This window comes from Vicugna pacos, chromosome 12, assembly GCF_048564905.1.
Source record: "Vicugna pacos chromosome 12, VicPac4, whole genome shotgun sequence".
In the NCBI taxonomy this organism is placed as follows: domain Eukaryota; kingdom Metazoa; phylum Chordata; class Mammalia; order Artiodactyla; family Camelidae; genus Vicugna; species Vicugna pacos.
Genome location: NC_132998.1, coordinates 53,376,893 through 53,403,567, shown reverse-complemented (window position 1 = coordinate 53,403,567; position 26,675 = coordinate 53,376,893). Strand labels below are relative to the sequence as shown.

The 26,675-nt window shown below is 43.9% G+C and overlaps 1 protein-coding gene and 1 long non-coding RNA gene across 4 annotated transcripts in view; one reads left to right on the top strand and one right to left on the bottom strand.

Moving 5' to 3' along the window:
* Positions 1-13,388, top strand: part of MYRFL (myelin regulatory factor like) — a 106,268-nt gene extending 92,880 nt beyond the window's left edge. Inside the window, exons 20-25 of the mRNA XM_072973403.1 lie at positions 6,591-6,650; positions 7,302-7,389; positions 9,481-9,555; positions 12,070-12,190; positions 12,515-12,589; positions 12,721-13,388. Of these exons, the coding sequence (XP_072829504.1) occupies positions 6,591-6,650; positions 7,302-7,389; positions 9,481-9,555; positions 12,070-12,190; positions 12,515-12,589; positions 12,721-12,807 (506 nt within the window). The 3' untranslated portion in view covers positions 12,808-13,388. The remainder of the gene's footprint in view (positions 1-6,590; positions 6,651-7,301; positions 7,390-9,480; positions 9,556-12,069; positions 12,191-12,514; positions 12,590-12,720) is intronic.
* LOC140700254 (uncharacterized) lies at positions 279-26,675 on the bottom strand. 3 transcript variants are annotated; one of them, XR_012078622.1, is made up of 3 exons: positions 26,092-26,675; positions 21,969-22,054; positions 279-486 (listed from the first exon to the last, which is right to left on the bottom strand). It is a non-coding gene; the product is annotated as an uncharacterized lncRNA (long non-coding RNA). The 3 variants fall into 3 exon arrangements; XR_012078621.1 differs by lacking the exon at positions 279-486 and adding an exon at positions 4,742-6,435; XR_012078620.1 differs by lacking the exon at positions 279-486 and adding an exon at positions 14,529-18,762.

Sequence of the window (26,675 nt, the reverse complement as noted above, 5' to 3'; positions counted from 1 at the left end):
CACTAGTGCCTTTTATAACAGAATTTTCATGTTAAAAAAATTATGGAAGCTTGATCAAGGGCTAAAAGCGTAATGATCTCTGTAAGATCGGATGCTTTACATCCAAATGTATACTAAGTTATTATCATTTTTAGAAATTTCCTTCTGTGTACACACATGTTAACAAATGTCTAAAACGATGCTAATGATGCTAATGTAACAATATATGCATATCAGTGGCTTCTCTATTAGCATGTGTGGTAACAGCAACTCCCAGATCACAGCGGCTTAATGTGGCAAAAAAATGTATTCGACTCTCTATGCGTCAAATGTGGATGAAAAAATGGCTCTTGTTTATCAGACTTCAGGACTCAGCTGATGGAGACTCTTTCTCAGTTAATTGTTTCCACAATCTCTGTCACAGTGGTAAGAGAACAGGGCCAATGGTGCACCGGCTCTTACAGCTTCCACTGGGCTGGAACACACGTCACTTCTGCTTATGCTGTCCTGGCCAAAACAAATGACATTGGTCACATCTAATTTAAAAACGTTTGGCAAAGTACAGACCTCAGACTTGCCTGGAAGAAGATGAACCAGAATATTTGCGAGCAGCCCTGATGACTAATGACACGTAGTCCATGGTCAGTGGTCAGAGTTTGGGGAAGCAATGTAATTCCTTTTTCCTTTTGATGTAATTTCATATTTGAGGCTTGAGTAAATAACTTCTACAAATCATCGTCATCACCACCACCATGTAATGAAATACTACTACTGCAGGCAAGGTCCTGTCCTAAGTGGGCTACACGAGTAAGTTATCTTGTCCTCACAAGCTTAAAAGATAGTCACTGTTGTCAGCGGATAGAAGGACCCCTAAATTAGGAGGCCCACCAAAGTGTGGGTACTTGCCACCGGCTGTGAAAGAATTCGCACAACAGAGGGGCGAAGGAAACAGCCGCTTTATTACTCAGAAAGGGAGAAGGAAGGAAGATGCTCAAGTAAGAAAGAGGCACTCGAGCGGGGAGCCATCAGCCAAGATGGGCGGCAGGGACAGCTCTGGCCTGAGTCAGGCCACGTGGACTTTTACAGGAAGCTCCTGCCACCATGTCCTTGTTCAGGTGTGATGGAGCCAATCAGGCCTTGTTAAGAGTTTTTCAGTCCTTGTATGGACTTTTCCGGTTGTTGTCCTGGCAACCGTCAACTGTCATGGCGCCGGTGGGTGTGTCACTTAGCAGGCTAATACATTACAATGAGCACAGAATGAGGCTCAGGTTCCCCTAGAAGTCCAGTCCTCCACCATCTTGGACTGGGTGGGTTCTAACCAGTTCCTACTTCTTCTCTGCATCTGCCTCCTGATAGAATAATTGGTTTCTATTCCAGGGAGGGGGCAAGGGTATGACCCTGGGGGCAACAGCCTTGGTAACAAAAAGGAAAGTTGCTTTTAATCAGAATGCCTGCAATCTAGTGGACCCAGCATCCCCACTCAGAATTTTTTTTTTCCATAAGATTCTGTTCAGCCATGAAAGTTTTAAAAGGAAATGAAGGAATAATCTCAGTCAATAGTTGAGGTAGGTGGCCAGAGTCATTGCCGTCCCCCAGTGCCTGCAGGCTTGTCCTAATGAACTGCTTGAACCTGTTCTTCTGTGACTCCCGGAGGCTTGGGGAACCAGCTTTTCTGTAAACAAGAGGCAGGGGTAGGGGGGCCACTGGGTCCTGCTCTCTTACACTGTGTTTATCCCCATTTATTTCCAGTGAGGAACCTGAGGCACAGAGAGTTTTCCCCACACCTGTAGGAGGCAATGCTTGTATTGTTTTCCTCAAGAAAGCAATTTTTGATTGAACTTGGGAACAGATGCATCTCTATAGGGTGAGGATAGAAGTTCGATCTGAAGGAAAGAATTCGTTTCAGTCATCATGTCCTCAATAGTTTTAAATACGGAAAAATCCATTATTGTAACAAACATCCCCCAGAACCATCATCCTTTGTTTAAAGAGCATGGAACCTCATGGCTGGTAAACCCTTTCCTAACTTTGGGGGTCCACCTTGGGGACGCTTGGTGTCCTTTTCTGAGAGCAGTCCTCAGATGAGACACAGAGGTGAGATGGATAGCCATGGATCCTGAAAAGGCAGAGGTTGGAGACTGGCCCGATCTTTGTTTTCAAAAAAATTTTTTGACCCTTGAGCAAGTGCACTCCTATAGCAACCAGCTCTCTTCACATTAGGAAGAGCTTATCAAACCAGATGAAGTTTGGCAGCTCTGTTCCCTGGGACAACAAGTGTCTGTTCATCTTATGTTCTGTAACTATGGGAGGCACGGAGGAGACTCCCAAAGAAAGAAAGTCTGCTGCAAGGTGCCTGGCTGTGCCCTCCTACACGCATCGGCTTCTCTGGCTCAAAGTGGAACTTAGGTTCTGCTTTCCCAGGCTCTCTGACACACAGGGAAAGTTGTTCCCCCTTCCCTCGTTCAATTGGAGAAGAAATGGGAAGGTCTTAGATGTTCCATTTACTATCACCTTCAGGAAACTTCACCACTTTGGGGGATTTAGAAGCAGAGAATGTCACAGAACACAGACATCAGTGTCACCTTGACCTTTGACCCTGAGGTTATTAATCCATTATACTTTGACAATGATTTGACAGAGAAGGTATCGAGGAAGGATGTGACTCTAAATTCAGCTAAGCTTTTAACTGAATTATTTTTGTTAATCCAACAGCAGCATTTGAAAAGTGGTACAAATCTATGGGAGAGATGTTACTTTTCAAGTTCACAGCCAACACCACAGACTCCTTCATGCAATCATCTGAGGTTCCAAAGTCTCCAGGTCAGGAGAACCCCTGATTTATGCCAGTTTACCCATTTTACAGCTGATGAAACAGAGGCTCAGGACCTTGCTTAAGATCCTGCAGTGAATTATGAGCAAAGTTGAAGTTAAAATCTGGGTCCCCAGGCTCCCTGTTCTTGGTTCCTTCCCATTGACCATTCTGCCTTCATTTATTTGGGCTGATGTGTGCATGTACCTGGGCTCAACTCTGGAAGATGCAGCAAGTTTCCACTTACAGTTCTAGAAAGCCCTTTCAGCACTCTCTGCCCCTCCCCTTTGTCTGAAGCCATTGAACTACCCCCAGTGTGGGATATTCCCAGGGGTCTGAGGAAAGCACTTCTCTTCTGCTGCTGCTTCATCTTTCCCCTCTGTCCAGGGCACCAGGAACATCAGGGTTCCTATATCCAAAGGAGTTGAAAGCAAGGCAAATATTCTTTTCAACCAGATGTTTCTGAGGCATTGAAGATTAGTTACAAGTTAAGGAATAAAAAATTTTGTAATTAATTAAAAAAAAACCCTTAGAACAACTCTCAGTGGAATGTGGAGTAATATTTAATAGTTTACCCAGTCCCAGAACACATTTATGAGCTTCTGTCCTGAGGATTAAGCCTACTAGTAAAATAAGTGAAGGGAAATCAGCATTTTTGTGTCATGCTGAGCTCAAGTCATTATTCTTCCTTTGGGCCTGAGTTGATTGCAGGAAGTGTCTTTCAGAAAGTTTGTCCTCTCTCCCACACTTAATAAAAGGTTTGAGTAAGACTAACAGGAAATGGAAAGTGGATATTTCAGAATATTCAGCTTCTGCTCTGAGGAACCAACTGAGTGTGATGGATTATATTTTAATCTGTGGAACCAATAAAGATTTAAAATGGCAGCAGAGTTAGATGTTACAAAGTTAAGGAGCATGTGAGAAAAAAATTAATGGAATTCTATGGATTTTAAGAGATTTGGTAAAGATTTTTTAAAATTCACAAAACAAAAGCTCACTTTGTTTTGGAGACCAGAACTCTGAGAAGAGCCAATGACCAAAAGAAAATGTTTCCCTGTGTTAAAGGACTCAGTCACCAATTGGTTGGGCTCGTTGACTTTTTCTTGGCCTGGGTATGTTTCAATCAGGAAAGAAAAAGGTATTTAAGATGCTGTATTGGGACTCAGCCATCAGCACAGTTTTACAAGTAGCGCAATATACACATTATACCACGACAGGATATGCTTTGGTTGGACTCCATCTTAAATCTTTCCTTTCCAGAAGTTTCTAATTTAGTTTATTGGGAGATCTCATCTGCTGATTGTGAAATATGTCTCCAACTTTACGATGAAAACCATTGGGAATGTATATTAAGTTTATAGGGAATATTGCTGGAAGGCATTTGTAAAATGAGAGCCACCCCCTATAGGACTACAGGAGAATGTGTGGTTTTCCAATAACCAGCTTTTCGGAACTGCATACTACTGCTTCAGAGAAGTGACAAAGTGAAGGTGTTTTACAGGAGATTTCAAATTTGTTATTTGCAATTCTGCTTTTGAAAACCATTTTCAGAATTCTAAGCTGTAAGATTATGTTTCTGCAACTTCACTTTTTTATACTGTTAAGAAGACTTTATTCCATTTAGACGCTAAGTCCTATTATAGGGTTCTATGTCTGCGGGAACCTGAAAACACACCTCTGCAGAAGTAAGGCAACTCTGTAGTTCTATTGCCAGAATTTATAATGAGCTCTTTTCCTGCAAACTCAGCAGGAAAGTAGAACAAAAGGTAAGGAAAGAAAACAGACAGGAGGGAGAGGGAAGTCTGGTTTCCCCTTCTCTTTATACCTCATTTGCCTTGTAATATAGCCTTCTATGGAAGCAGTCTTAAGCAGAACTCATAGCAGGAGATGTGTGCTTGAAGATTATTATTTGAATAGCTGGACCCCAAGAAATCCGGAGGCCTGTTAGACAGCACGTATATTTATTTGTAAAGACAAATAAATATTCAATTTCTAGAAAATCCTCCTTTATCAAGGTCCATTTCTTCTTGGAAGAGAGCATTTCCTCCAAGTCTTGGGAAACTTGCCTTGCCTTTAAGTTCTGTCTCACTCTTGTTGGCTATTGGGATAAAGAAGCCCCATGTCCCACATCCATTCCCAGCATCCCTCTGCTCCCATCCCTAGGGATTTCCCCTTTGAGTGTGTAAGAGCAAACATTTTTCTAGAAGATACACAATTGGCTTTCCTGCTGCTCTTCCTTCTTTCCCTAACGCTCCTCCTTCCATCCTTTTACAAATATATACTGAGCACTACAGTTGAGGTTGACCTCACCTTATGTGGGGATATAAGAGTGAACAATAGTCAGTCTCCCAGAAGCTCAGCTAGGTGACTGGACAAGTAAACCAGCTCTTCCACTGAGTGTGAGAAGCACTAACCAGGACAGAGATACTTTGGGGTGCTTGCCCCCAAGTAGTGAGCCCTGTTGCTTTGCTTTCTGTCCTGAACTTTCGTACAGAAGCTTGACCAGAAACTTGTTTTAGAGTGTACCTCTTTTTCCTTCCCATGAAAGCAGCACATATTGTATTAACTTCCGTCTCTTGCTAAGTGACGTTGATGAATTTGTGTTTTTCCCAAAACTTATTGAAAAATACAGATATTGTTCAGTGCCAATGAAGGAATGTAATCAAGAACACATATACTTGAAAAAAATCTGCAAATTAAAAAAATGCAAAAACTTTAAAATCCTTTTTTTAGGTTTGTCAGGTTTGCTTAGCAACTCACTTGATGATTGCTTTTACTATCCACTTCAGAAAAGATACATTTGATTTCACAGCCTTAACAATCATCCGAATGGTGAGCTTTCCAAAATTGCTTTTAAAATGGCTTTTCGGCTCTGATGGATCATAAGCACTGCCCTGGTTTCCTTCCCCACGAGCAGGCTCTGGTCCCACACCAGGGATGTGATTCGTCTCTTCAGGTGGTTGCAGCTCAATTTTTATCTTAAACTTGCTTTTTTTCCTGTGTGGATCACATTATGCTTGGAGTTATAGATGGTTCAAAGAACATGAAGAGAGGTTCCCTATTCTGGAGGTGTCGAGAAGGGGCAAAAATACATGAAAGGTTGGGTCACAATACAGAAATATCCCTTTGGTATAGTGATGTCACTGACTGATCACCTCCTATGGGATTCAGTGGTGACGGAGGGAGCTGTGAGCTACAGCGTCCTAGTCCGGGGTGATGTCTTAGTCGGCTGGGGTTGTCCTAACCAAATGCCACAGACTAGGTGACTTAAACAATGGAAATTTATTTTCTCCCAGTTCTGGAGGCTTAAGGTCTGAGATTAAGGTGTTAACAGGTCTGGTTTCTCGAGGTCTCACTCGGTGGTTCAAAGATGGCCACCTTCTCTCTGTGTCCTTGCAAGTTCTTTCCACCAGGCCCGCGGGCCTCTTTGGTGTCCTAATCTCCTCTTCTTATAAAAATGCCAGTCAGATTGGACTAGACCTGTTAGACACCCTAACAGCCTCATTTTAATTTAATTGTCTCGCTGAAGGCCCATCTCCGAACACAGTCACATTCTGAGGTACTAACGGTTAGGACTTCATACATAAGAGGAATCAGTTCAGCCCCAAGCAGGTGGTTCCTTGGAGAAGCGTGAGAATAAACTGGATCTGTAAGAAATGAGGTAGGGATGTGATGAGTTGAAAGGTGGGAGGGAGAAAGGTAGGGGAAACATTCAATGGAAAGGAGAAATTGGGGCACACGCTGGGTTTCTATTCATCCTGAACCAGCTTCAGGACTGACGGGCTTTTTCTGTCTTCAGGAGACAGGAGCACATCGTTCGTGGCAGCAGAGACGCAAGGCAGCCTTGACTGGGGGAGTGACTGTAAGTTTACGTATCAGTGACTTTGGCTTTGTGGAGTCCGGCAGAGTGACAACAAGCTGCAAAAGCATGGCTGAGGGAGGCGCAGGGACGGAGGCCACACTTTAAAATCCGCGAACACCCAGGGGAGTGTGTTTTCATAACTGATGCCAGCCTCACCATGAGGGAGGCCTTGGAGGTGGTCGCTCACTGCTAGACATTTGTGGTTGATCTCCGTGGATTTTAATAATGTATTTGAACTTCCTGCCCACTTCGTCTATTTTCCTGATAAATTTTTAGTTAGTTTTCTGTTTTCTGATTTTTTTTTTAAAGCTTGCTTTATTGGCCAGATTGCATGTCACATTGCATTCTCCGTTTCTAATAAATTTCAGTGTAATAAGACTTCCACAATCTAGAAATTCTTTTGGATGTTATTGGAGCTGGATTTTTATATTTTTTATTTTATTTTTTTTAGTTTTCTTAAAATTTACTGTAACAACCAAAAAAGCTTTCTCCCCTTTCTTCGCTCTCTCTCTCTTTTTGCCATTTGAATGAAAATAGAACCTGTTTATCTAGGAAACTTATTTCACAACCTGCAATTTGGAGATGGTACTGGGGCACAATGCTCTTTTCCTCTGCAGAGGAGTTTATTTTATTTATTTCCTCTCAATTCAGGGATTGATACAACCATCAGTTCTATTCAGATCATGGAAATCCAGCAAACAATAGATCGTCGGTTTTGCAGTAGAAGTCTCCAGTGCGGGTGGGTAAGCCCCCCCTGTTATCTCCCGATTGCTCCTGGAATTTACTCAGGGCTCTGGGTTTTCGAGACTGGAATGAAAGCTAAAGCTACATGGTAAAAATCAATGTGTGCTTCCTCGGCTCCTTAAGTGAAAATGCATTTGCTACGTTGTGGTGGTGGTGGACGAGGGAGTCATAAATAAAACGGTTGGTGTTAGCAAATGTCAATAAACCACGGCTGTGAAGATTGTAGTCTCCCGGTTTCATGGGCAGGTCCAAACCAAAGGCTTAGAGGGCAGGCAGCTTTGCAGAGGTTACTAGTTCATCTTATTGGCAAGAAAGGCATTATTACCGATGGCTCCAAGCTATGAATGAGCTGACATTTCTATAGTTTAATAACAAAGGATATCATTATTTTAATTGCTGGAAAAATAGAGTTTCTCTTAGCCTTTTTGGTTTAGAGGAAAAAGTCTAGGTAGTGCCGAAGTGATCAGCAATGTCCATCTCTGGTGCGTCCCCTGCACCAAGGTAAGGATGCATCTAGAAGCACGGAGGGCAAGCTCAGAAGCTTCAGCCAACACGATATGCAAGTTGCAGGCTTTAAGAATGGAGAATTACCTTGCTTTATTTGATACGTATTTACTGGTTTAGTTAAGCCTGCTGACGTTTAAGCCTGCAGGTTAGAGGCAGGGCTCTGTGTTTTGAAATAATGTCACAAATCCTATGGATTCTCAGCCTTATGTCTTTTTCAGCCTGATAAAGCTTAGGCTTCCAGGTTGATGGTCTTGAGTTTTGAAAATAACCTGCATGGTGCTTCACAATTTGTTTATGACTTTTTCATTCATTATCTCATTGAATTCTCACAAAATCCCTTGAGGTTGGTCATCTTTATCACCATTTTGCCATGAAGGAGCCTGAGACTAATCTTGAAAAAATCAGAGAGAGGCACTGATTGGTGTGGTAGTGACATCGTGCAGGAGGGTGAGGTGATGTCGGTTCAAATCCAGTATTTCGATAAGATGTTTCTTCTCCCTGAGTACCAGTGTCTCATCTGTAAGATGAGGACACTTACTAAGGATTTGGGGTGCTGGGACGCACACTATGTCGGGAAGCACATAGTGGGAAATGAACTCCACTCACCTAATCTTTCTCCGGTGGGACAAAGCCCTCCTGATCTCCCAATTCAGATCTGTTTCTTTTGTTTCTGCTTTCTCATTCTTTTTTTTTTAAATGGAGGTACTGGGGGTTGAACCCAGGACCTCGTGCATGCTAAGCATGCGCCCTACCACTGAGCTATTACCCTCTCCTGCACTTTCATTTGTAACAACTCAGTTTAGTATTCATTCAAGAGAATTTAAAATGACTGACTCTTTTCCCCATTTATCTAATTTTAAGTTATTTCTCCATATAATTCAAGGAATGGCCAAGTCATAGGAACTTGGGTTAGATACCATATGCCTTTTTGCTGGAGTTTTCATTTCAATATGAATCAAAGGAACTGCCCCCACCCCCCACCTTTCCCTCAAGTATCTCTCTTAAAGGGGAAGGCGGGAGGCGTCTGTATAAGCATTTCTGTCTTGCAATTTTCTCCATTACTCAATGGTAATTAGGACTATAATAATTTTAGTTGATTCAAGTTCTGAAAGTGCATGATATTTCCTACTAATGTTGCCTAAAAGGGAATGATTTACAGTAGAAAAGCTGGTATTTATTATTTCCAGTTCTCCTTTCCAGAAGGATTGTGAGTTTGAGGCCTTTGACCTCATTTGTCTTCTGAAATCTGTATCTCCTTAAGGGGAACTGAAGTCACTTTCTGTGCGTTTAGTTTTGTCCATTTGGCCTGTGATGTGACTTTCCATCATTTCTTCTGTGTGTTCTAATAAACCATAAATCTTCGTGGGCTCTTTTATGTATAGTAAGATCTGAAAGAGTCATTTGACAGGTATGTCTCTGAAAAACATGAAACTATACCCATGTTAAACTTGATTTTCTGTGTCTATTATTTATTATCGAATATCTCACCATTTACATAGTATACAATGAGGAGCAAAAAGCCTCTGGAACCCTTTCCTCCATATTTTGATTTATGGTTTTATTTTTTTTCCATAATTAGGTCTGGAAATTACAATTACTATATTCCTGTTAATAAGTACACACCCACCAATGTCAAATTCTCTCTGGAAATCAAGTAAGTGCATAGCTGTAAAGAACAATCCCGGTTTTATCATTATTGGAATAGTAAGCCTGAATTTCCTTCACAATCGATCAGTATGTTAGGAAGTGGAAGTTCTCAGATAACTAATGATGGTTGGGCTGAGAGGTGGTCCGGCTGGAGGGACAGGTTTTCCAAATGAAGGCTGGGACCTTCTGGGCTCGCCCCGCAGAATGGAAGGGATCTGGGCCATATACTCACGCCTGTGAAGTGGGAGTGACCTTGGGTTTGATGCTTGCAGGCTGCCAACTGCCCCTGAATTGGGGTGGGAACTAAAGGAACAGCCTGGCCCCTGGATGGGAGTGCTGCACATTTTTGTGAGCGCCTGGGAGCAAAGGCTACTGCATCACCACCCTCTTCTGAATACCCAGGGGAGTTCAGAAAAGGAGTCATAGTGTGGAGATGGGTAGACCAGGGTTCCACCTTCGTCTCTGTCATTTACTAATTCCGTCATCTTGGAGAAACCACTTACCCTTTCTGAGCTACTGTTGATTCATCTATGCAATGACTTTGACATTAAACCACAACAAGGAGGGCTGCAGTGGGAATCACTGGCAACAACGGTGAAATTAGTAACTACGCTTTGCTGAGCACAAGCTGTCTGCCAGACTCCCTACCCTTCACTACCGGGTCATACATCCTCACAACAGCCCTCTGAGGTTGGTATCTTTCTCCCTAGTTTACATTTTTCAGATGGGAACACTAAGGTTTAGCGAGGTCACAAAGCCGGTCCCGAAACTCCCAGCGAGGTAGTGGTGGAGCTGGGCTTCAGATCAGCCCATCACTTTCCTGCCTCCGCAAGTGAGATGCGATCAGTAAGAACACTGCCCCTCCCGGCACACAGCAGGCACTCCATACATGGTAGCTGTGATCAGGACTGCCTTTCCTCCAAAACTGCAAAGCTCAGATTTAATCCACTTTATCAGATATCTTAAATAATTATGGTACTTTAAGGCTTTCGCAGCAGTTATGCAATGAGCTACTCACCATGAAGATAGATGGTGTTTATTTTGTGTATCTTGATTTTGGTCTCTCCTTGGTCCCTTCCACACTTCCTCTCTTCTCCCCGCCCCTCCGTCTCTTTCCCTTTCCTCCTCCTCCCCTCTCTCCCTCTGCTTCCCCAGCTCTGTTATTCCTCCTCCATCATTTCCCCCTGCTGTGCCTCGTCCTCTATTTCACTCAGACCACATGCCCCTTCTCTCCTCAACCTTGCTTCTACCGTGAGCTAATGACACAAGCCAACTGCTTGCCTTGGAAAGGTTTATTTCAAGCAGGGAAAATTTCGTGACTCAGAACCCACCATATTTCAAGCCAGAGAAAAGCTAAATGTACTATTCTCTAGCACTCCTGGAGAGACCCAGAACAGCATTTCTTTATTTGTTCCCTGCTTCCATGGGGGGAAATAAGTTGAAGTGATATATCCCCTGAAGTGTCAGAAGGTCATCTTGAGCTACTAAATCAAGTTTTTTAGTTTAAGAACCATTTTTTTCTAACCTGGGTCATCTTAAAGTAACACTCAAACCCAGCTGAGAGTGTAGGTTTTCCCACTTGCGTGAAAAGATTGTTTTCGAAGACGGATGGATCTCACCCTCTTGATGGTGATTCTTGGGTCAACCTCCAGAGAAGAACAGCTCTTTCTGAAAGACCTCCCACTCTAATTCCGACTGGGGCCCACCCCCACATCCCTACCCATGTTGTTTGCCTCCCTGATTTGAACAATAACCTACCCAGACCAGGAGTTTGCAGAATTTGAAATCCCGGAAACTCCAGATGGATGCAAATTCAGTTGCCAGTGAAAAGAGAAGGGATGGATCCAAGAATTATTTTTAAATCCATGGAGATAAGAAGTTCTGATGTTGAGGTGATTTAAGTCATGAGATTAGGTGTTGGGAGACTATCAACTGTTATCTCAGTTTTAGTTGTAGTCAGTTCAGGCTGCTATGACAAGAATGCTGGAGACTTGAGTGGCTTAAACCACGCACGTCCATCGCTCACAGTTCTGGAGGGTGGGAAGTCTGAGATGAAGGCACTGGCCGATTCAGTGTCTGGTGAGAGCCTACTTCCTGGTTCATAGGTAGCTGTCTTCTCTGTCCTCACGCAGCAGAAGGGGTGAGAGAGCGCTCTGGAGTGCCTTTTATAAGGGTACAGTCTCACTCATGAGGGCTCCACCCTCATCACTTAGTCACTTCCCAAATGCCCTACCCCCTAACACCACCACATCAGGGGTTAGGATTTCAACACATGAATTTGGAAGGGACGCAAACATTCAGTCCATAACAATAGCTATCTGAGATGGGGTTCCTCTCCGTTATAATGAGATGTTAGCTAGTATACTGGCATCAGCAAGCTTTGTGTAATGACGTGCCGATTTGGAACTTTGCGTGAATGTCCTGGTATGTTTCCATGAGCCCCTCCTCTTGCTGGGGTGGAGCCCAGCGGGAGCTGGCAACTGCTTTTCCATTCGCCCTTTCTTTCCTTTGTCCCTTGAAGCACCACGGAGCCCCTGATAGTCTTCCAGTGCACGTTCACCCTTGGAAATGTGTGTTTCCAGAGTCAAGGGGAAGCCAAAGGGGTGCAAAGCCACCAAGAAGTCTCCCAGGAGATGACACAGGTAATGTTTTCCAGCCCCGTGGCATTCTGTCCCCGTTCCAGAAGACGTGTGTCTACCGTGGTGGCACATCCTCTGTTCCTCCCTAAGAGACGGATGCCATGAGCCACATGCCCGCGTCTCCCTTGGCTGGCCCTGGCCTCAGGGCTTTGCTCAGCTTCTCCTGTGAGTCCTTCTGAAGCTGCAGACTCTTCCAGCGATGCCGTCAAAAGCCGTTGTCATAGATCCCTCTCCTGCAGCCGTCAAGGGGCTGCTGCAGCCTGCACTCCTTCCAGCTGAGTGTAAAACGCAGTGATGAAACGGGTCTCCCTTTCCTTCATGATTTAGGGATATCAGCACATCTGGAACCTCCCTGTCGCCCCACTCTTTGACAGCTCATACCATTTCCGGGTAGCTGCACCGGTAAGCTCTTTTTTTTTTCTCTCTCTCTCCAGTGAGAAAGAAATGGACGATTAAATAGATAGATAGGTAACTAACTGCAGTTAATTTTTGCATTAATCGTTCTCTCTCTCTCTTGCCCCCTGTTCTGACAGGACTTGGCTGACTGCTCCACGGACCCTTATTTTGCCGGGATATTCTTCACAGACTACTTCTTTTACTTCTATCGACATTGTGCCTAATTTATTCAAGTTTGTTGGGGGACTTGACCAAAGAAAAATACTCAAATATGGTTAACGGAAACTCACGTCCTCTTACAACTTCTTTCTTTCTTTGTAGAACATGCACCTTTTTTGGGCAAACTTTTCACAGGCTTTGGCTTCCAACAGTTTTGAGACGTTAATGAGGAAAATAAAGTGTTTGCTGGAACTTGAGATAACCTGGTGTTTGATTTTTGCCGTGACTATGAGGAAAAGATTTCCTGGAGTAAACAGCGCTGTCAGATCTGAAAATACTGCTTCTGTGATGAAGGAGGCGGGGAGGTCAAAACGGACAGGTCTATTTAACTTTACTTTGTCTTAATGTACCGCAAAGCTTTGGAGAAAAACATAAAGGTCCGTTTCAGCCATATCAACTTGGATCCACCAAATATAGACTCTTGAGAATGTGTGATACGGTGTGTGTTTGGGGGGTGGGGGGTGGTGTCCGAGCTCACATTTAGGCAAACTATTGCTATGAGTGTGTGTGTGTGTGTGTGTGTGCATGTGCATGCTTGTGCACTGTGCACACTAGTGTGGAATGCAGCTTGCTAATAAATTGGATTTAAGAAAAATAGCTGCAATTCTACTGTGTGATGTCTGATGGATGCTAAACTTTCTGTGTGCTCTGGGGAGGCACTAGCTTGCGACCAGCCCTTTAAGGTACCCAGACAGCCTGGGCTCAGAGAGTTGCATCTGACCTTGCAGGTGCCATCGCTCTGATTCTGTTGTTCTGTGGTGGTTGTCGTCTTCTTCCTCTGCACGTAAGGGGTCCTCTTACAGGGCATTAAGACTCATCTCCATTGTTTACAGCCGACTTAGCTTTGGATATGTCTACCTGGCTAATGGGTAGATTTGTATGTCTTTCCCAACTTAGAAGGGCCAGAAATCCTCTAGCTGGAGTGTACCAACTCTATCTTTCATTTTCTCTGTTCTGATATTTGACATCCTGGGGTCTCGCTGACTCTGGTGAGACTCCAGCTCCCAGGGTCTGCCAGTTCCCAGAGATAGGGAACAACCTGCGCATGAGTGCTATTCAAATACAAACCAACCGATCCATAGCTCTCAGCCAAGCCACCTCCTTTATCAAGTTCTTGTACTCGGTGCCACTATCCACCTGCCCTAACTGCCCCAGGGCCATGTACCAGAAAATTCGGGGCAGCCCCCACATCCCAGAGCCTGCTGACATCCCTCACGCTGGCCAGTCCTAAGTCTGTTTCCCCTGCCTCACCCATTCCTCCCGCGGAAACCACAGTAAAAGCTTTTGCCCATGGTTCCTTCCTCTCCCTCTCCCTCCTGACCAACCCTGGTGTTTCCCAGTGTGGTGCCCCAAGGCAGGCATGTCCCCTCCTCTTAGGAACTGTGAGTTAGTATCTTTTCAATGGCGATCATCTTCTGAGCTGTTGGCCATCCTATAGCTCAGATTTTTTATTGATACACTATATGTTAGGACATGGAGAGCCAAGCCGCCCCAGCTCAAGCCTCATAGCAGGGCTGTTGAATGGCTGGCCTTCCCTTATCTTATCGTTGGCATGTGTGATGCTGTAATTTACAGTAAGAAATGTATATTTGTTTTTAGGAGCTTTTGGAATTCCCTAAGTGCTGAGAGAAATAAAAGTGCCTTTTGTTATATCAATGAGGTGACAGTGGTTGGCACCAAAGGTTGGGGACTGGTTGCCAGGACAACCAACTACGTGATTAGGATTTGGAGTTTCAGTCCCACCCGTGATCTCTGGGGAGGGAAGAGGTGCTGGGGGTTGATTTCAGTCAGTCACCAGTGGCCAACGATTTACTCAATCATGCCTATGTAATGAAGCCTCTAAAAAAAGCCGAAAGGACAGAGTTCAGAGAGCAAGTGGGTTGGTGAACATGTGGCAGTTCTGGGAGACTGGTGGCCATCAGAGAGAACACGGAGGTTCTGCACCCTTTCCCGGTATCTTGCCCTAAGTATCTCTTCCATCTGGCTATTCCTGAGTTATATTCTTTTATAATAAACCCATAATCTAGTGAGTAAACTGTTTCTCTGAGTTCTGTGAGCCACTCTAGCAAATGAACGGAACCCAAGGAATGGGGTCAGGGGAACCTCCAGTCTATAGCTGGTAGCTCAGAAGCACAGGCAATAACCCGGGCTTGCGATTGGCATGTGAGGTGGTGGGTGGCCGTCCTATAGGGCTGAGCCCCCAGCCTGTAGAGTTTGTACCTATTTCCTGGTAGAGAGTATCAGAGTTGAGCTGACTTGTCAGACACCCAGCTAGCGTCTGAGAATTATTTGGTAGTACGGGGGTAAGACCCTCCCGACACACACACACACAGTGGAATTGGGGTCGCAGAATCCTTTTTAGCCTATGAGTCAATTAGGATGAGACAATTGGATTCTTTTGAACTTGACAGTGATAATCAGTAGCAATGATACATCCCTTTCCCTTTATTTTCAAATAGTATTAAACACGTGCCATGTGGAGGAAAATCATGAGAACTATTAATAAAAGACATGCACCTTGCTTACACAGAAGATGTTTTGAAATAAACTTACAGACACAAAGGTAGTGTAACCCAGTAGGAGCTGAGAATTTGGAGCCAAACAGTCCTTGCCTTAGTCCTGAATCCTGACTCTTTGTCCTTGGTTAAGTTACCTAACTTCTCTCAGCCTCGATTTCCTCATTTATAGAAGAGGCCGGTGAGTATCTGCAACAGATAGGATTAAGTGAGATAAAATATATAAAGCACAGATAGGCTGTAAATAAATATAAGCTGTCATTGTTGCATGGAAGAGCATCATTGTAGAGATCACAGTGGGATTATAAAGGGATTGAGTAACTGAACACGCAGACGTTCAGGGAGGCATTCTGTCAACTGTGAAAACCCAGCTGCAGATGGAGCATATGCATGTGCATTACATAATATTTATATTTTTTTCTATGTCTGGAAAATCGTTTTCCCCTTTTGCTAACAGCATAGCCTTTGTGGAAAATTAAATATGGTAGTTAATTCTTGGGAATTTGGGATTCTTCCAATTTCTTAGATTCAAATTCAAACTTGTTCTCCAAACCGTAGTATTAGCCCGTCCCAGCATGACCCAGGTCTAGATACTGTAGCTGCAACTCCATTTTAAAAATAACATCCCAGGTGCTTGGTGTGGGAGAGACTCCAGGAATCTGACTCCTCTACTGGTAAAGGCATGCTTGTCAGCAGCAAAGTTATATGAGTTCTTTTTTCAGCACATAAATCCCACGTTCTTATTCACTCACTTATGTTCAGGATAACATGGGGGTTTCAGATACCTAATGTAACTGAGCAATGTTGCCTATAAAGGGACTTCTGTAAAATGAATACCATTTTCCCATTGAATTCCATCAAAAAATGGAAGGTCCTTTCCCCACAGAAAACTTACTACAGGAGATGTGTTGAAAGCCTTCAGAATGAAAGGATTTAAGATAGTGAACAGATTTGTGGCAATCTGGCATCTTGGGATCAGTTAAGCCTATTAGGAGAATAGACTTTGCTGTGCTTTTCTCTTGTATTTACAGCACCTCTCCAGTTGTTAGATGTCCACTGTGGACCATGCTGCTTCAGCCAAAAGACTCTTCCTTATGCCAGAGAATTATCTGACTCTATTGGAATATCTCCAAATTCAAGTGATTAATTCACGTGTCTGTAAGACTATTCCTCTCAGAAGCTTATAAACCCAGTCTAATCATGAGCAGAACATCAGACAAATCCCAACGGAGGGGCACTTGACAAAGAACTTGACAGGGCTAACCAAACAAGGTTATCAGAAACAAAGGAAGTCTGGGAAATGGTCACAGCCAAGAGGAGCTTAAGAAGGCATGATATTAAAAAGTTCACAAATGATAAATCCTGGAGAGGGTGTGGAGAAAAGGGAACCCTCCTACAGTGCTGGTGGGAATGTAGTTTGGTGCAGCCATTATGGAAAAAAGAATGGAGATTTCTTGAAAAACTAAAAATAGGCTTACCATATGATCCAGCAATCCCACTCCTGGGCATATATCTGGAGAAAACTCTGATTTGAAAAGACACATGCACCCCAATTTTCATAGCAGCACTATTTACAATAGCTGTGGCATGGAAACAACCTAAATGTCCATTGACAAATGATTGGATAAGAAGATGTAGTATATTTATACAATGGAATACTACTCTGCCATAAAAATAATAAAACAATGCATTTGCAGCAACATGGATGGACCTGGAGACTGTCATACTAAGTGAAGTAAGCCAGAAAGAGAAAGAAAAATACCATGTAATTTCACTTATATGCAGAATCTTAAAAAAATGAGACAAATAAACTTATTTACAAAACAGAAACAGACAGACATAGAAAATAAACTTGTGGTTACCAGGCGGGAAAGGTGAGGGGTGGAGGGATGAATGGGGAGTTAGGGGTTTGCAGATACTAACTACTACATAAAAAATAGACAAACAACAAGATCCTAGTGTTTGGTACAGGGAACTGTATTCAATACCTTGTAGTGGCCTATAATGAAAAAGAATATGAAAAGGAATGTATATGTATAAATGAATCACTGTGGTGTATGCCAGAAATTAACACAACATTGTAAACTGACTGTATGTCAGTGGAAAAAAAGGAAAAAAAAAGACATGATAACTAAAGGTCATGAGGAATCCTAGATGGGACCCTGGAACCAAGAAATAACATTAGAGGGGAGGGTACATCTCAGTGGTAGAGTGTCTGCTTAGTATGCAAAAGGTCCTGGGTTCAATCCCCAGTACCTCCATTAAAATAAGTTAAATAAATAAAAACCCAATTACCTTCCCCCAAAATGAAAAAAATAAAAATAAAAATAAAATTAAAAAAAATAAATGATCTTAGATACAAACTAAGGAGAGTTGAATAAAGTATGGACTTTAGTTAGTGATAATATGTCAATACTGGTTCATTTACTGTGACAGATACACCAGATTAATGTTAGAACACTGATAATAGGGAAACTAAATGTGGGGTTTATGGGAACCCCGTGCACTAGTTTCACAATTTTTTAATAAATCTAAATCTGTTCCAAAATAGACAAAATTATTTTTTAAAAAAGTAAGAAATGAAATCCACAACAGCTGGGCTAAAATATCACAATGCTGCCCCAAGTTGCCATGTGTGAGAACATGAGATGAGTGCAGGTCTGCGCATCAATTTAATGAGCCTCCAAATGTAGAATGTAGCATGTAGAATACTACATAATATAAATACTATGAAATATGAAATAATCATATAATATAACAAACAGAATTACAATAATTTTTCTTGAGTTCTGATACAGGAGTTCAAACAAGCTATGTCAGATTTTTTTTTAAACAACCAAACCATAAATTTTCACCTAAAACAATTAGCATGCATGGGTTCAAACTTCTAGCATTTAAAAAATAAAAACATTTTAGAGTGCTCTTAATCTACCTCTTTTTCCATTTTCATTCTTATTTATTTTTCCTATATAATTTTTGGATTTCAACTTCAGTGGCAGATTCCTAACAGCACCTCATTTGAGTTATGAAACTAAAGGTATTCAAAAGAAAAAAAAAAGCTATTCTGTTGGCAGTCTTCAAGGCAATTTCACAAACCTCCTTTCACTGGATTCTGACAAGAACTTTGTGATGTTGACAGTGAGGGGAGTGATTCATACCTCCCCATTCTACAGATAAGGAGACTGAGGCACAAAGAGGTTAAGCAAGGATAAGAGGTGAGCCAGGTCTCCTGGTCTTAAAGCTAACCCACTTCCACTATACTCCATATCTTGTTCAGCTCAGGCTGCCATACAAAATTTCAGGCTGGGTGGCTTAAACAACAGGAATTTATCTCTCACAGTTCTGGAGACTAGATAGTCTAGGATCAAGGTGCCAGCAGGTGCAGGGTCTGGTAAGGGCTCTATCCTTGGGCTGCCTTCTCGCCGTGTCCTCACATGATCTTCCCTTAGTGCGTGTACACGTAGGGAGGGGAGAGAGATAGAAAAATCAAGTTCTTTGGTGTCTCTTTTTATAAGGGCACTAATTCCATCATGAGGGTCCTATATTCATGACCTTGTCTAAACCTAATTGCCTCCCCCAAACCAGATCTCCAAATACCATCACGCTGGGAATTAGGCTTCAACATAAAACCAAGTAGGACCTTGTGGGGGCCTTCCTGGGGAAAGGCCACGCCTATAACCCCACCTCTTGTTTGTAGAAAAGCTTTAGCCTCCTAGGCCTTCCAAAGAGCAAATTTAATCAGAGAAATGAGAAAATGCAGAAATAAAGGAAAACAGTCAAGCAACGCAAAATAATAATTCAGTCAAAAACAAAGTCAAGGACCTTTAGTTTCTCCATAGATTGTATCCTGAGCCATATTCTTGAGCTGCTTTGCAGATAGCAAAACCCCCAAAACGGGGAAGAACTTAACTGTATGCTGACCACCAGCACGTAGACCCAGACCATTTGGAACCAGAGTTGATGGCTGAGATTCCCAAAATATTACTGTACTACCTCACCATCAACCAATCAGAGTACATAAGTTGATCAAGCACCCTGCAGCCCTCTCCCTTGCACTGTCTTTAAAAACCCTCCCATAAAAGCCATTAGGGAGTTTGAGTCTTTTGCGCATGAGCTGCCTGTTCTCCTCGCTTGGTGCCCTGCAATAAATGCTGCACTTCCCTTCACCACAACCCGGTGTCAGTAGCTTGGCTTTGCCGCACGTCAGGTGAACAGAGCCAAGTTCAGTTCAGTAACAAGCATACCAATTCAATAGTGAGACAGATCAGTCCATAGCATTCCATTACTTACCCTTTGGAATTTTTTTCTTTCCTTCACAACTCTTAGAAGTTTGCAAGAGACCACCAACACAGAAAAAGGCCCACCAAAAGGCACTAACATGTTAAGAACTCTGGTAAGTGTCTGGTCAGGTCTGGAAGGCTGGTAGGATTTGTTAGCATCCATTTAGTCATAAACAGAATGGAGAGGGGGCAGTGGGACAGGCATGAGCAGAATCCCCTGTCACCAGCCACTAAGTTAAATCTATTTATATTGCACCAGGCTCTAACAGCTTACTTAAGAATGCTAAATACCAACCTCACTATGAGGAACACTTCAGGAAAAACCACTTGGCAAAGCTAAAAGTGTTTTGGTTTTCATTTCTTCAAGGACATATGTCATTGATTTTTGTGCCTGATTCTAAAGAGCCAGTTGAGCTCTTAAGAAGCATCCAAGGATTTAAAATCTAGTGCATTTTTGATGAGTGGTTGTTTAAAGCTTGCAGAAACTCAGCTTCAGAGACTTCCAATTCACCAACAAGTGTTCTGCGTACGGCCCCATCTTTTCTCGGCTGGATTCTGTTATTGGGGAAAGTCTGTCAATTCTTAAAGACATAGTATTGGAAGAAGGGATGGATGCCAAAGATCACAATCTCAATCCTTCAGTTTCTTCATGGCCCCATACAAATAGAAATGAGATGACATTTTAGAAAGACTCTTGATAACATGTCTTTGCCAGAGTTGAGTTCTCAAGCTATTTTTAGCGGTACCAGTCTGACCTCCTATTTAAATGTAGAATAACTGGAAAAAGAACTAGACTCAGAGCCAGGAAACTTGATCCTGGTCCTGGCCCTGGCCCCAAAAGTTGCCACTGGTGTTATCTTGGATATTTTATTTCACTTTCCCGGTTGCAAAACTGTATCCATAATCGTCCTGCCTACACTAAGGGTAACTGTGGACACTACTGTGGATATTTACGTGAAACCTCTTTGCGAAGTGGCAGGTGTTCGAATACAAGAATCATTAAGGATGGTCCTTGGGAAGACACTGTTTTGAACAAGCAAATAAGGAGTCAGAAATTCTCCTTTCTTTTAGTGAGTTTCAGTGCCTCTAGGGCGTTCTTCGTATTTCCATCCACCATCTCCTTCACCTGGGAACCGTGTAGGACACACTAGATGTCTGATCAATATTTATTAAATGAAAGGTGGGTAAATAGAAGAATTTCCTCTTATTTACCAGGGAGTATGGCAAGATGACCTACTAAAGCGGATTTGAACTCTTCTCTTTCACTGTGAGCTTTTGTTGTGTGTGCTATTATTTGGAATAATGGAATGTTATTATCTTCTTCTCCAAGCACATTTCAAACATCCCTCAACGACTTCCAATAGAAATGAGAAAGTCAAATGGCTTATTGTCTGTTAGAGGTTTCCAGACCCTGATGGTCAGTTATGGTTTATTATTCATCACTTTTATACTGCTGCCTTTTATTCTGTACAGCACAACTGCGTAAGTATCCAAGTCAATTGCAGGTTAACTGTAAAGCATGTAATGAGGGTCTCACATTGTACCCAAACATTGACTGCGTTAGGACAGTAGTCACGCTGCTGTAGTCTTCCCCGAAGTGAGCTGTAAGATCTCGACCTTCCCATCCTATATTGTTACTGAAAAACGTTTCCTTTTAAGGTGGTTCTTCTTGGCTCTCAGAATTCGTCTCTGGAATTATCTCCTGGAGAGAAGCTATCCAAGATTATGTTAAGAAGGAGAAGGTTCTCAGTTACGCCGTGGAGGGCCATTTACCTCTAAGAGCACACTCCTATATAGATGATCTTTCACACACCCAACCCCTGAGTGTAACTGTTCATTTTCACGTGCTCGCTCGTTCACTCACTCACACATCGTGTGGAGGACTGTCTATGTGCCGGACTCTGAATTCGGTCCTAGGGCACCAGAGACCAACGGCCTCTTTCCTCACCATCCTGAAGCATCCGCTGTCTGGTGGACTAGCCCGACGGCCACACCGTTAGCCATCACCCAGTATGAGATGCGCTGTAACTGTGACACTGATACTGGGCTGGGAGAGGGCGGGGACGGGTGGTAAAGCCTGCCACTCCCAGTAGGTGGGGAAAGGGAAGACTCCAAGCAGGACGAGACATCTGAGCTATTTGGATCTAGAAGGATGCTAAGTGTTTTGTGTGTGTGTGCGTGTGCGTGTGCGTGCGTGTGTGTGTGTGTGTGTGTGTGTTTAAACAGAAAAAAGGGAAAAAGAGAGAAATTACATATGAATGAATTTTGTATAAGAAAGCATCTGATTTTAAATGCACCAGGAACTGCAAGGTGAATAATGAGCGACCACCCCCTACCCACTTGCGCCAGCTCCCCTGCAGCTTTGCTTACAGGAAGGCAGGCACTCCTCCTTCTGAGACACTCCTTCCTTTTCTCAGCTCCAAGGCTGCCCATCTGTCCCAGGGGATTCAAGGAACCTGTGGGAAAGACAAAACACGTTGGGTGAGTCCTGGGATGACTCAGGGAACTGGCAGTGAGACGGGGTGGGGCGGCTGAGCCCAGGACAGGGACTGACTCATCGGCAGGTACTGCCGTCTCTCCACGGTAGGGGCTTGATAAATATTTGTGCAGCGGGCAAGGGCTGGGCTGTGTGAAGCATGCACCCGCAAGTCTCTTGGTCACTCTGCCCATTTTCAAATAAAGACGTTCTCCTTGCTAAAGAAAGCTTACTTCTCATTTTTAAGTCTCAGGGGCCGAGGCTCATGGTATCCCTTAAAAGTTCTCCCGGGACGCCATCCTTCTTATTTTGGTGACAGCACCTGCTGATTGTCTTTTGGAGACCATCTTGCCCAGCTCTCAATCCCCATGAATCAAGTGAGGCGGTACCACTCCCACCTTCCCTCCCTCACTCCAGAGGAGAACCAGGCCTGAGCAAGGAAAATAGCGCATCCCCTCGTCAACAGTGATTGGCTGAGTGTGAGCACGTGACCCGGTCAAGCCCATCAGAACCATCCCTGGGAGTTTGGCTGGAATTGTGAGCACAGAGCGAGACTCCGTGGGCGTCCTTGAGCCGGTGGGAGAGGGCCTGGAGTTGCTGGGCCGTCTTATCCTCCGGGTGGACTGCGTGCCTGGGAATGCAGCTAACGCAAAGGAGAGTGGAGCCGAGAGAGGAGGACAGATTCCCACGCCTGGTGTCTGCTCCCCTCCCGTCCGCCCCCTCCCACTGACTTGGCAATGAGGTGATCTAATGCATTTCCGCCTTGCTTTAGCTGGGTTAAATGTGGATTCTGCCACAGAGCCGAAAGAGCTGTGATGACCACCAGCCCTTACAGAGAATTGCTGAACATTTTTCTACACAGGGTGTTCTATCAGCTAACTCCAGAGCCTGGTGCCTTATTTATGAAGTGTTGGTCACCTTCAGGGGTGGGAGGATGGACCCGGAGCTGCTCTTGGCTGGCGGCCTCCTTTCCCTAGTTTTCCTTATGTTCTAGGCAACAATCAAGGACAAAACTAATCTCCTTTTTTTATGGTGTTTCCATTTTATGATCTTACACATATTTCTCTGCTCTTTTTTTTTTTTTGCAAACAACAAAAATTTCCTTAAAGTAAGTATAGAACAGTGAGTTTGTTATATCAGAATGTAGAGGAATTACACACCAAATGTAGGGAGTACGTTTGAGCTGAGCTTTCCGAAAACTAGACAGTTGCTAGAAGTTTCTCGCACCATCTGTCCTTCTCTTTGGGGGAATACACAATGTCTCACCTGTTTCTCTCTGAAAGGCCACTTCATTCTTTCTGCAGACCAGCTTCTCCGTCCATGCATTTGCTACCACCCATCATGTCTACCCCCAAATGTAGTCTCAGACCCCAAGACTCCATCACCTTCCAGCTTCGTTCTCCAGGGCAAAATGACTCAGGCTCTCAAATTTCAAATTTCTGCGAAAGGGAATCTGACTGGTCCAGCCGGGCTCAGCTGTTCCCCTGGCACTGAATCCGCTGGGGCCAGGCAAGAGGGCCGTGTGGCTTGCAGGGCTGCCCTTTTAGGCTGGGGTTAGGGGTGGATAGATTCTCTAAGCAGGGGACGTGGGAGGGAAAGAAATGGTAACTATCCTCAGTACAACCTCTCTGTCTCATATGATCCCTAACATTTCTGAGAGATAGAAATGATTATCATCCCATTGCACGTAACTATGGATCTTGGATAACGCACTGCTGGCCATTAATGAAGAAGTGAGCAGGGGTGAGAATTCTATTGGGAAAAGTTCAATGGAAAATACAGTTGAAGACCAGTAGACCCGGAGCTCCGGGCATCTGTGTGGCTTATCAGTTGCACAAGCTTTGCCAGTAGCCGAGGTGGCTTGAAAATTTGATTTTTTTTTTCCCTTCAAACGATAGTACTATAGTATTATCTTTTCTGTACTATCCATTTTTATTAAATTCATTGTTTTATTATTAATTTTAGCTGTGCTAGAATTGGCGTATACTATTTTACCAGAAATAAGCAGTGCCATCGTGTCTGGAGGAGAAGAGAGGATTAAAAATAAAAGCGAATCCAACAATGACAATGAAAGGTATGATTTGTAAGCTGGAGTAGTAAGCGCGGCCAACTGAATGGTGGTGTCTTGCTAAAAGGACCCCCTCTGGGCCTTCTGTGAGCACGGATGGCTGAGTCTCAGATTTACAGCTCATACTTCTACAAACTTACTCTATGCTTTGTTCCCACATCCCTCCAGTCTTGGGCTGGGGAGAGGGAAGCAAAAGTTCATTGTATTTCTCTGTCTCTGCTGCAACCTGCTGTGCTGGACACACCGCCCCTACCCCATCCCCACCCCTGGTCCCACCCTGGTTAAATTCTACCTTAACTAGTTCTCCGAGTCTCCAAGGGTATGTCATTCATCCTTGATTGTGATGTAACAGCTGCCACTCTCCTTTTCTCTTTTGTGGCTCCTTGGTGAGTTATCCTTGTCACTACCACTGCCAAGGTCTGTGGCTCACCCACCGAGGCCGACGAGACCACTGGCCATCAGCCTCTGCCCCTTGACAGCCTCTGCCAAGCCTGTGCCGAGAGCTCTGTCTGCCACCATTTGTCCTTTATGAAACCTGTGCTTGAGGCAGCTTTTGGCGGAGGGGGCAGCCTCCTCTTCCAAGGAGTCAGCCTTGATTGAATCACTTGGATCAGGGGATGACTTCATTAAAACACTTCTGAGTGGGCTGCTTTCTGTCCTAGAACCAAACTTGTGGATCTGTACTTGCTTCCCCTAGAACGAGCCCCTTTGTCTCTCATTTAAAAGACCCTGGGGACTCACCCCACGGCCAGAGATGCTTGACTCATAGGTGAATATAGATTCATAACAAAATGTAAATAAATGGGCACCTTCTGACAAACTTTGCACTGTTCTCGAGTAGTACTTTACATATTCCTGCTTCTGAGGGAGAGTGAGATCAATTCATGTACCTTCCTGAAAGAGCAGATGGATCCCCGGACACACACAGCTCTACCTAAGCTCCCACTCTCTGCACCCGGAAGTTATCTTGACAACCACGTCCTCCCAGACAACTCTAAGCCTGACGCCACATAATCGGTGCCCGAGGAGAGGGCAAGACTGGCCCTTCCATGCACTTGCTTCACTTTCTTTTGCAGCAAGAGCAAAAACAAACAATTCAGACTAGCAGGACTCCTGAGCAAGACATCATCCCACCTGGGATAGTCTCTTTCTCCACCTGGGAGACGGTCCCCTCCCTGGCGCATTTCTGCACGGCACAGTTCTCTGACCCTTGAAGTTTTGGAACAATGCACAGTTGTTTAAGTCTGTGCACTAATCATTAATGTGTTTTAGTTTGTCATTCACGTCTTAGTTACAGACTTTCTGGAACAGAGTATATCTCAAACAAACCAAGTTGAGGACATCTATTTGAAACATGTTTGAAATGCAAAGAATTTTTTTTTTTTGTCAGTAGTGATTTACAAATGGAATCGTCCTGTTTCCATTATGACATTTTGACAGGTTATTAAAATGCATGTGTTCACTTGGTTAATCTTTGACCAGCGGAATGGAAGATGGAGGAAAAGATAACAGGGGTGAAAGGAAGGAACACTGACATAGGTGCATTTATACACATAAAACGGAGTTAAGCTACTGAAAGGGAGGGAAAAACAGTTTTCCTTGACACTTTTGGGGTCCCTGGCTGGGTCTGAAAATTAAACCGACAAAGACAGGTAAAGCGGAAAAAAGTGAACAAATGTATTTTGTATAAATTTTACATGATACGGGGGCTTGCATAAGGCAATGAACACCTGAGTATTTTTATGCTGGTTTTGATGAAGAGCGGACAGTCGTGTAGAAATATGGTAGGTCAAAGAGTGTCAGGTCAGCGTAGCCAACTGGGGGAGACTTAACAAGACCTGTTTTTCCAGAAACTCCTTCAGTTTAAAATATTCAATATCCCAAGGTGCTGTGTTTCGGGGGAGCATGTCCTGAACCCCCTAATTAGCCAGATGTCAAGGAGTTCTTACCTTACTATCCATCCAGCCTCTCTTGTCCTGGCAGGTTCATGGTTGTATTAAAGATCTTCTTCCGGTTAGGAAGCTGATAGACAGTCAACCCAGTTTGGCAGGCATCCGTGAAGCCCCTGTCACATGTCTCCATGCACAACAAGGACGTAACAGGAGGCACTGAGGGCACGGAGCCCTCCCAGCCTGAGTTCCTTCCTGTAGCTGCTGCTCTCGGGGACTCCGAGCAGGAAAGATTAAAACCCACTTCAACTCCAATTTGACTGCTACTCATGCCCAGACTCGTATTTAACAACCTTTCCCGGGGCTGAGAGAGCTTTGCATACGCAGGTTTGCGGTTTATTGGTTCTCCCAGCCCAAAAAGGGCCAAGGATTTTACAAGGCAGTGCCTCTCTCAGGTGGTCCCTTCCAGAGCCAGCGGAACTGCTCTCCAGGAATAAGCTGCTTGGCCACACGGTGGTGACTGTGGCCCCACTCCTGGCACCCTCATCAGGACCCAGGGAAGGAGGGTGTTGAAACCTTTGAGAAGGCCCAGTCCTGTCACTTCAGCCATCTCGTATTTCATTGGCAGCACATGTAAGGAAAGC